This window comes from Atractosteus spatula, assembly GCF_055471065.1.
Source record: "Atractosteus spatula isolate fAtrSpa1 chromosome 10 unlocalized genomic scaffold, fAtrSpa1.hap1 SUPER_10_unloc_10, whole genome shotgun sequence".
Classification (NCBI taxonomy): domain Eukaryota; kingdom Metazoa; phylum Chordata; class Actinopteri; order Semionotiformes; family Lepisosteidae; genus Atractosteus; species Atractosteus spatula.
Genome location: NW_028296613.1, coordinates 95,650 through 106,686, shown reverse-complemented (window position 1 = coordinate 106,686; position 11,037 = coordinate 95,650). Strand labels below are relative to the sequence as shown.

Below are 11,037 nucleotides of genomic sequence, written 5' to 3'. Positions count from 1 at the left end.
GAGACATAAAACTGAGGTCCTGACTCTCTGTGGTCATTAAAAATCCTAGGGTGTTTTTGGAAAAGAGTAGGAGTGTTACCCCAGTGTCCTGGCCTAATTCCTTCCTGGTCTTTACCCATCATGGCCTCCTAATAACCCCCCTCTCTGAACTGGCTTCATCCCTCTGCTCTCCTCCCCACTGAGAGCTGCTGTGTGCTGAGCTAACTGGAGCATCATCCAGGTGGGGGCTGCACACTGGTGGGGCTGGAGGGGATCCCCATGACCTGTGAAGAGCTCTGAGTGGAGAGTCCAGGAAAGCACTATATAAGTGTAAGCAATTATTAATTATTATTATTATACCTCAGGATATATAGCTCCACTTGCAATTATTATTATTATTAGCGATTCAGAACCTCGATGCAGCTACAGAGATGAACGAACGCACGGGGTATTTCGCCCCTCCGGGCAATAATAATAATCGCGAGGGCGCCGGTGAACGTGAAACCGGGCTTCTTCCCTCAACACCAAACGGCTCGTCGGTATCTTCGATCACAATCGTCAGGGGGCCTGGTTGTGAAATTCCACTGGGACAGTCACGGCGGCTCCATTTCACCTCCCCCCCTCCTCCGAATTTCAGACGCCCCCTCCCCTACAGATGTTTCCCCTGGAGCAGTCTGAGTAGGGGCGGGGTTCTCCAGCCCTGTGAGCCTTATATGGCGTTTCTTACCTGTTAGGAGCACTAAAAAACAGACTCAGGGAGGGCACACTGTCGCAGTCCTCCAGGAAGAGCTGAGAGAGCTTCGTACAGCCGTGAGTCTGAACACTTTTTTTTATTAATACGCTCTGGGATGCCTTACTTTATCCGTTTATAATAATAATAATAATAATAATAATAATAAACTTTATTTTATATAGCGCCTTTAAAGGTGGCTTCTCAAAGCGTTTTACAGGATGACAACAACAATAAATAAAAAAACATACACCAGATAAAACACAATTACAATACACAGAGGAGACCGTGGATGGTGGTACTAAATACAGCAGGAGCAGAGGGGTGAAGAATGGAACCAGTTCAGTAATAGAAGCAGTTCAGTAAAGGCTCTTCTAAAGAAGAAGGTTTGGAGTCTGGATTTCAAGGAGTTTAGAGAAGGTGACTCTCTGATATCCTTGGGCAGAGAGCTCCAGAGCTTGGGGGTATAACAGGAGAAGGCCCTGTCACCCATGTAGACGGGCTTGGGGGACAGTAAGGAGCTGCCTTTGCCATGTGCTTTCGATTTGAACCGGACAGTCTTGTAGTCCTCCTGTCTCTCCTGGTCTTAATGTGGGGGGAGGGGGAGGGTGTGTGTGTGTTGTCCGCTGGTCACAGAAAAGGATTAGTCGTTAAGAGGACACCAGGTGCTCGGTTTACGAAGATTTGCACAGCATTCCAGTGAGCTGTGAGGTCGCTAGAAAAATGCGGCTTAAACTTGTGTAGACTTGAAACCGGTGTGTGCTTTCTCCACTTGATACCTCCCCAGTAGGGTATCTCAAGCAGTGTATTGGTCTCTCAGCTTGCGTTGTCATTCATCTCAAACCCAGCTGCTCTCCATCGGTGACGAGCTGGTGTTCTGGCATAGGAACGGCAGGGAAATTACTTTATATTCTTGATATTTGCCTTAAATAAATAAACAACTTCTTTCTCTTTGCAGGAGAGACGTTTTGGTGCCGAAGGTCCCATCGAACTTGCTTCAGGATGTCTCAGTGTCGCGGTAAGTGTGTTCCGATCCATTAACCCGAATCAGATATTGTGATTCTCTGACTTCAGCTGTGGTTTTTGAACCTTTGCTGTCTTACAGAGGTATGGTGAGGCTTTAGAACTCAGGAGCTGAACCCCAGTGTACTGTCTTGATTTCAGTTACTGAAGGTGTTTGCTCAGGGCAGACATGCAGAAAGTTTCACACGGACTCAGGGGCTCAAGGTGTTCTGGGTTGGGAGGGTTTTGACATGGGTGAGCGCGGGGGTGATTTTTTGCTGAATGTCTCTCTCTCAGACCTAGTGCCTGCGGATCAGCAATTGATGAACGACATGGAGATGTTCAGAGATATGGTCCCGGCCGCAGAGAAGACGGCTCTGCTCTTCCACCTGTCCTACCTGTGTCTGGCCACCCACCCCGAGCTGGAGAGGAAGCTGAGGCTCAAGGCCACCGAGAGCCAGCAGCTGTTCGCCTCCTCCGAGGTCCTGCTGCTCCAGGTGAGTCTGTGTGTGTGTCTCAGTTGTGTGTGTGTGTGTGTGTGTGTGTGTGTACGTGTACGTGTGTACCTGCTGCTACACGTGTGTGTGTCTCAGTTGTGTGTGCAGCTGCTGCTCTGTTTTTCTTTGGTTTTCAAATTTAAAATCTGAATAAAATATCATTTTCAAATGGGTTCTACAATTGAACTTATATCCCATACATTTAGTTGGGTCTTGGGAGATCACACTTTTGGTAAAAGTTGCAATTTTGTCAAATTTACCAGAAAGGGAGCACTAAATTTTAAATGCCTTGCTGTATTCATAGATTCCATTATTGAAATATAATTTTCTTGTTGCTCAGGCTGTACAGGAAATGTCCCTGGGAGGCTTCCATAGAGTCCTCCAAACTCCTACATGGAGTTTCCATGTTCTCCCTGTGTTCATGCAGGTTTCCTCTGGGTGCTCCAGTTTCCTCCCATAGTACAAAATCGTACTGGCAGGTGCATTCTCCCTGGTGTGGGTGTGTGAGTGTGTGTGTCTTTGTGTGTCCTATGATGGACTGGTGTCCTGTCCAGGGTGTGTGAGTGTGTGTGTGTCCTGTGATGGACTGGTGTCCTGTCCAGGGTGTGTGAGTGTGTGTGTGTCCTGTGATGGACTGGTGTCCTGTCCAGGGTGTGTGTGAGTGTGTGTGTGTCCTGTGATGGAATGGTGTCCTGTCCAGGGTGTGTGTGAGTGTGTGTCCTGTGATGGACTGGTGTCCTGTCCAGGGTGTGTGTGTGTCCTGTGATGGACTGGTGTCCTGTCCAGGGTGTGTGAGTTTGTGTGTGTCCTGTGATGGACTGGTGTCCTGTCCAGGGTGTGTGTGAGTGTGTGTGTGTCCTGTGATGGACTGGTGTCCTGTCCAGGGTGTGTGTGTGTCCTGTGATGGACTGGTGTCCTGACCAGGCTGTGTGTGAGTGTGTGTGTCCTGTGATGGACTGGTGTCCTGTCCAGGGTGTGTGAGTGTGTGTGTCTTTGTGTGTCCTGTGATGGGCTGGTGACCTGTCCAGGGTGTGTGAGTGTGTTTGTCTTTGTGTGTCCTGTGATCACTGGTGTCCTGTCCAGTGTGTGTTTGTGTTTGTGTGTGTGTGTGTGTGTGTGTGTGTGTGTGTGTCCTGTGATGGACTGGTGTCCTGTCCAGGGTGAACCCTGTCTTGTGGCTGTTGCTTGCTGGAATATATCCTAGTTCCCCCAGTCTGTGACCCTGTACTGGAGAGAGCTGTGGGAAAATGGATGGATAGTCTCCTGTAAAATACATCCCAATCCTAAAATCTAGAACCGGGGTGTCTTCCCTGTTGGAATAACAGCACTGGAGACTCTGAGACAGCAGGGGGTCAGCATTGGAAAACAGAGATAACTGCACTGGCGCTTGATCTCGCTCGCAGTGCGCCAGTACGGGGACCAACATCGTCGGCACCATGCTGCCGATGATCCGGATGGCGGTGAAGAAGAGGAATGTGGCGCTGGCCAAGAAGTTCCTGGACAAGTCGAAGGGCTGGATCGAAGACATCTGCCACCAGGTGGACCGATCGGTGGAGAAGTAAGACCCCCCCCCACCAGAGCTCCGGCTCTGCTGTGGGGGAGCCCATCACCGCAAGCAGCCAGATACCCTGGGATATCGGGACGCATTCCGACCGAGCAGCTTGTTCCACCTTCCCACCACCCCTTGTGTAAAGCACGCCCTGTTAGGGTTGAATTATCCACTCCCATACTGTCTCGGGAGCTGCTGTTTGCTTCATATTAGTTAGACTTTAAGCCCAGGGTGCCCGTTATAGTTGTTTTTGACACCACTGAATACCTTATTTTACCAACTAGGAGAAAGTACTGCAAGATCCTCTTCTGCTGTTGGCGTCAAACGCATGAGAATGCATCAACCCAGTCAAAACTCTTCATCGGTCACCCAGTAACTTCAAGACCACAAACCAGGGAGCCAATGAGAGGCAGAGTAGTTTATAAGATCACTTTATTGGCCCTTTACAATTTCTTGCATTAGGAATTGGTCTTTTTGCAAACCCCAGCTTGCTCTCCATGAGACACACAGACAGGGCAGAGAGAAGCTGGGGGTCAGAGCGCAGGGTCGGCCATTTATACTGCGCCACCTGGAGCATCTGGGGTTCAGGGCCGTGCTCAGGGGCCCCAGCGGAGTAGGATTGCCCTGCAGTATGCACATATGCAGTGCATAGGAGTTCGCATTGGCCCCGTTCTCTCGGGAGGCGTACAGTACAAAAAGACGACGCCCCACAGTGTGCACGGCACATTACAAAAAGGTAAATAACGACAGTCACGACAGCCCACCACCATGTACAGCCAAGCACAATAACAATAACAACTGGACGGTAGAATCACGATAAGTACAGTAACGCCAGTGAGAAGAGCAGAACGCGGAGGCGAGTGGAGTTCAGCAGCTGTAGTGGTGAATCATTCACACTGCTGCCCTCTGGTGGCGAACAGGGGGAGATTCCTTCCACTGGGTCCCAGGCTGCTTTCAAGCAGCAATAATAATAATAATAATAATAGTAATAATAATTGCTTACACTTATATAGCGCTTTTCTGGACACTCCACTCAAAGCGCTTTATAGGTCATGGGGATCCCACTATCACCACCAGTGTGCAGCTCTTTACAGGTCATGGGGATCCCACTACCACCACCAGTGTGCAGCCCCACCTGGATGATGCTCCAGGCCTCTCCCCACACATCAAAACTCAGTGGGGAGGAGAGCAGAGTAATGAAGTCAATTCAGAGAGGGGGGTTATTAGGAGGCCATGATTGGTTAGGGCCAATGGGAAATTTGGCCAGGACGCTGGGGTAACACCCCTACTCTTTTCGAGAAACGCCCTGGGATTTTTAATGACCACCGAGAGTCAGGACCTCGGTTTCACGTCTCATCCGAAGGACGGAGCCTTTTTACAGTCCTGTGTCCCCGTCACTATACTGGGGCATTAGGACCCACACAGACCGCAGGGTGAGCGCCCCCTACTGGCTTGACTAACACCTCTCCCAGCAGCAGCCTTTGTTTTTCAGCCGGTGGACATCTCCCCCCCCCCCCGTCTCTCGGATCGCTGGCCCAGATTCTCCTGTCCCGTACGGTCTCGGGTAGGGGGCGGGCTGCAGGCTTCCACACAAGAGAGGGGTCACAGCTCTCTACCCCGTCTCCTCCTCCAGGTACGAGAATCTGAGCAAAGGCGTGGGCGACACCTGCAGCGACGTGGTCAAGACCAAGGCAGACAAGGAGCGTCAGGAGAAGGAGAAGACAGCGGAGGCCCGGGCGCTGGAGGGACAGTGCAGCAAGCTGGACGTCTCGGTCAAACAGCTGCAGGGGGAGAGGAACCAGCTGGAGAAGGACATCCAGGACAAGAACAAGGAGCTGCAGGGCCTCATCAACAGCATCGGGGAGCGCGACCGCAAGTTTGGCATTGTGGCAGCCGTGGTGCCCATCCTGGGCGCCATGATCAACACCATCCAGAAGGCCGCCAACGACCCCAAGGACAAGGCGGCCGTGGAGTCCCTCAAGGTCCAGCTGGAGGAGCTGCGCAGCCGCAGGGACGCCAAGGTGTCGGAGCTGTGGCAGAAGGAGAAGGAGCTGATCCGGCTGCAGCTGGACTACGCCAAGGTCCAGATCGACATCGGTAGGCGGGCGGGTTGCCGGATTGTGGGGCCGCTGGGACGAGGTTTGTCTGTTGGGGTGAGATCACAGGCTCGGTGACCCTGATTCCCACCGGCAGCTCAGGACAGTGCTGTCCCGGTCCGGCAGTTCAATGCATGAAAACGTCCTGTGTGTAACCTCCAGGCTTGGCTGGCAGATCGGTAACTGACTGAGAAGCAGATCTCAGCCAGCTGTGTCTTGACCCAATTCTGGGTGTTGGCTTCAGCAACATGGCTGGGCAGGGTGTTCCCCACTCCCCCCACCCTTTGTGTAAAGAAGCTCCTCCTGTCCAGCTGTGTCTTGACCCAATTCTGGGTGTCGGCTTCAGCCACATGGCTGGGCAGTGTGTTCCCCACTCCCCCCACCCTTTGTGTACAGAAGAGCCTCCTGTCCCGACTGGAGGAGCTCACCCAGCTGTGTCTGGAGAGGAGCCAGGTTATCGGCTTCAACAACACGGCTGGGCAGCCTGTTCTCCATGCCCACCACCCTTTGTGTAAAGAAGAGCCACTTGGGTTCTATCTGCACTCAAATCAACATGAACATAAATCAATATGAACAATAACGCTGCAAAGGCTAATTAAAATGTAAATTTCTCTGCAGTAAGCTTAAAAGGCTTCAGCAGTAGTCCTGTCCATAGCTAACCAGAGACTTAGAGAAATGCACTAATGTTTGTAATAATGTGTAATTAACAGTGTGATAACATGTTAAGAGGTTGCTTATAACAGACCTGAAGTGTCACCAGAGTTAAACAGCTTCATTCTCGAAATCTGCCGTTTTTTTCCATCTAAAAATGACATTTGCCTCTTGATCCAGCCTCTCCAGCAATTCCTGTTTTCCTCCTCTGCTTCCCAGGATCCATTGGCGACCCCAAGCAGCTGGCGGAAGTCCAGAAGTGCCTGACCAAGATCCAGGAGATCCTGCTGCAGATGAAGAAGTTCTGGGAGACGACCGGCGTGGCGCTGGACAACCTTAAGCAGAGGACCTTCGCCGGAGAGGACATGCTGGACTTCCTGGAGGACTGCGAGATGGACTTCCTGTCCAGCCTGGATAAGGCCGAGCCGGTCAGTGTTGTTTTTTTTCCCAGCGTGATTCTGGTAGATCAATCTCAGAGCGGGGGTGGACAGAGCTGTCCTGCCTGGCGTCTCTCTCTGTCGGGTTGAGCTTCTCTGATCTGGTACCTGTTGGCCCAGATCTTTGTCCTGCACACCCCAGACACTCTGACTTGTCCAGACATTGTGCTGCAGCACCAACAATCCTACAGGCAGCCCCTGAGCTGCTGATGCGGTGGTTACTGTGGCTTCTGATGGGTGCAGTGCTTGTCCTGTATAGGCGCGGGTGGTGTCGTGGGGAGGCTGTTCTGTCATCACTCTGTCAGGTGGAATAAGAAAAACGAGAGTCAAAAGTGTAGCCTAAGGCGATGGAGACCAAAGGCTACGAGATTGAAGAGCAAGGTGGGAGGTTTCACAGGGGACGCAGGTGATCATGAGCTGTAGCTGTGGATCAGGGAGAAGTCATGTGCTAAACATCCAGATGGCCCCCATTGCCTTCTGGGCTAGAATTCGGTCAGATCCTTTCACGGGTCAGGGATAATCCTGCAGGTGGATTATCGCTGCAAGGGTTTGCGAGACACGCGGACCGCCCCAATGCCTTCTGGGATAGAGGTGCGTCCCCCCGAGAGAGCAGATGATTCCTGGCGGGCTGATGGGTGCATTTTGATTCCAAATGGTCCACGTTATTCTCCAGGCCTCTGTGTGGCAGGGATAAATCTTGTTGCTCTGAACTGCCCTTCACTGAACGGTCTCAAACCCCCTCTCGCACCCAAGATGGCAACTGCCATCCCCACTGGTTGCTGCTGGAAGAGGTGTTACTGGGGCCAGCAGGGGGCACTCACTCTGCGGTCCACATGGGTCCTAATGCCTAGTACAGCGAGATCTCGTGTTTCCCGCGCCGCTCAGGTCGACCTCACGTCTGTGCTTCTCCTCCTCCCCCTCCCCCTCCCCCCCCCGCAGATCTGGAAGAGCTTCTGCAACGTCTGCATGCACGTCCGCGGGATGTTCATCCTGCAGTCCAAGGAGGCCTACAGGTTCCTGGAGGTCAGCCCCTCGGCCCTGAGCAAGGAGCAGTGGCAGCAGGAGTACGACAGCGTGGTGGCGCAGCTGGACAAGCTGAACCCCCCCACCATCCGGGAGCTGCCAGAAAAAGCTGCTGGGAAGGCGGTTGAGGGGCCGAAGTAGGGAGGCGCTTCGAGTCGGGGGGCTGCTGGGATATCGACCGCTCTGAAGGGGTCGACTCCTTCCTCCGCCCCCAGTTCGTGAGGCTCCGGTGATGCTGTTCACACTCAATAAAAAGTCGGTCAGCACCTCTTGCATAGTGGCTTTTTTTTGCAGTGATTATCCGTAAAAGAGGCCGGTGAGACCCCTTATTTTTTTGGGGGGAATGATGCACCTTTCGTCGAACCTCTGTTTGGTGAAGGCAGATGGGCCTCAAGGACCTCTTCTTTTAATCCTCTGCCCATCAGCGGGTCCTCTGCTGTCTCGATCATGTGACGCAAGAGGGTGCGAGGCTCTGACAAAGATGGCGGCTTGTGTCTGAAACTGCATTTCCCAGAAGGCATTGGGGGGGGGGGATAACCTGTGCCATCCTCTGTCACCTGACTGATTTGGAGGCAGACCATTGGTCAGGTGACTGCTTCAAGCCAGGAAGCTGAGGACTCTAGGTCAGCTTTCTTCCCACTGGCTGTACTTCAGTTATATAGCACAGCACAGTGCCTTACAGCGCTGCGGCCCCGGTTTTGACTCCTGGAGTGCTCTATCTGTGTAGAATTTGTACGTTCTCCCTGTGTCCATGTGGGTTTCCTCCCACAGTCCAGAGACATGCTGGTGAGTTCATTGACGTCTAGGAAAATTGGCCCAGGTGTGTCACCTTAGTCTTTTTCTACATTTCTGAATCTCACAGAGTTTTCCTGCCTGCACAGTAGTGGTAGAAACCATGAAGTTAATTCTTCTGATCGGCTTTAATTCAGACCTTTGTCTGCCAATTTCCCTATGGGATTAATAAAGTATTATCTATCTATCTGCCTAATTAGACACCCCACCATCCCGATGCTCAGGGCATGACCATGACTTTCCCCCCCCAGCTGCGTGTAAAACACAGGAGGAGGAAAGAGGCTGGTTCTCTTTCGTCTGGAATGATTCATGGGGGGTTTGACTGGATTTGGAGATGGGGATCGGGGTCCATTTTGTTTACGGAAATAAGCAGCCATCACATTAATAATTCAGTAGATTACACATCTAAAAAAAATGGCATGCCATAATCTTTCACAGAGGACATTTCAGCTCCCATGGGAAGGTCAGATGGAACCGGCTGCTCTGATGAAATCCGCCGACATTGTGAATACATCACGAGTATTCATACATACTAGTATTGAGAAGGAATTGTGAAGACATCTCCTGAGTTGGCTTTTCATCGCATGAAATACTAGTATCAGGTGCCCAAGTAGTTTTCCCTATTACGGCCAGCAACAATATCACTCTGCAACTCTTAGCTGGCAGCCCCCACTGAAGCTCAGCAGGCATGAGCCTGGTCAGTACCTGGATGGGAGACCTCCTGGGAGAAACTAAGGTTGCTGCTGGAAGAGGTGCTAGTGGGGCCAGCAGGGGGTGCTCACCCTGCAGTCCATGTGGGTCCTAATGCCCCAGTATAATGATGGGGGACACTATACTGTAAGCAGGCGCCATCCTTTGGATGAGACAAAAAAACAATGTCCTGACTCTCTGTGGTCATTAAAAATCCCAGGGTGTTTCTTGAAAAGAGTAGGGGTGTCCTAGCCAAATTTCCCATTGGCCCTTATCAATCATGGCCTCCTAATAATCCCCATCTCTGAACTGGCTTCATCCCTCTGCTTTCCTCCCCACTGAGAGCTGGTGTCATCTATCATCCAGGTGGGGCTGCACATTGGGGGTGGTAGTGGGATTCCCCATTACATGTAAAGTGCTTTGAGTGGAGTGTCCAGAAAAGTGCTATATAAGTGTAAGCAATTATTATTATTCCTTTTATTATCCCTACTGAACCGCACAGCCCTGCCGAGACCCTTACAGCTCAGAGTCTTAGCCCCTACTCAACAGAGCCACAAAGTCCAGCCCCAATCTCTTTACTCATCAATGTGCGACTGTCACTAAGGATTAAACTGAAAACCAGCTTGCACTCAGAAGCAGGATGTGATCCCCACAGGCTCTGACACTGAGCCCACAGTTTTAGCCTCACACTCACAGGACCAGTCTCTTTACTGATCAGTGTGTTGACATTTCAGGAGGAATTAAATTGAAAACTAAGTTACTGTCACTTAGAACTAAATTGAAAGTTAACAAGAGGACAGAGCCAGGACTTGAACTCCTAACCCTCAGGCTGAGAGTCCTGCTCGACAGAGACACATGCCTTGTGACTGAGTCTCTTTACTCATCAACGTGTTACTCTCAGGAAAAATGTGATTGGGAAGAAAAAGAACAGTTCTCTGGCAGTTCTAGTCAGCAGTTCAGAATCTGTCCCTTCAGATCCGGACAGCCGCTGTTCCTCGGTCCCGAGTTGAGAAGATTAGTTCCCCTGGGATACCTGGGCCTCGGAGCCCGCTCACTGTTCGAACCCCTGCCCACAGGGGCCAGACACGCTCTCCCTGAGATCTCGGTGGTCTTGACCTCCGTGAAGAGAGCGGGCATGGTTCTCTTGTCCAGACTCCCAGTCCTGCTGCTCGGAGCTCGGCGGACTGGGCACAGCGGCACTGAGCAGGCTCGCGCTTCAGAAGAAGGCAGAGTCCAGGGGAAACGAAACCGGCAGGGGGCTGTGGTGTCTCTCCACGTCTCCTGACAGCCGTCCAGCCTGCAGAACCGCACACACAGGCGCCCAGCTCCTGTCCGAGAGGAACCGGTCCTTCATCATTCCCCAGGGAAGGCAGGTGTGAAGTTGACACCCCTAGGACTGCTCCCTGAGTGCAGGCTGGGCTGGAGTCTTGAATTAAAGAGATCCCCTTAGTTTATTTAATTGATGTATTCTTTTGATGTTGTATCTCACTACTGCTGGTCCTACAGGGGCTTATTTTAATGTTTATGTCACAGTAAGGTGAACCCTATGGGCGAGGAATGTTCCTGCCTCGTGTCCGACTACGCCACCTAG

At 51.8% G+C, this 11,037-nt stretch overlaps 1 protein-coding gene across 1 annotated transcript; it reads left to right on the top strand.

The window, feature by feature from the left end:
• Positions 1-742: 742 nt before the first annotated feature.
• On the top strand, positions 743-8,230 carry LOC148813161 (uncharacterized). Its single transcript, XM_088908431.1, has 7 exons — positions 743-789; positions 1,668-1,727; positions 2,009-2,208; positions 3,612-3,766; positions 5,391-5,854; positions 6,724-6,932; positions 7,881-8,230. Exons 2-7 carry the CDS (start codon positions 1,712-1,714, stop codon positions 8,103-8,105), a joined length of 1,269 nt encoding a protein of 422 aa, XP_088764557.1. The 5' UTR covers positions 743-789; positions 1,668-1,711; the 3' UTR covers positions 8,106-8,230.
• The last annotated feature ends 2,807 nt before the right edge of the window (positions 8,231-11,037 follow it).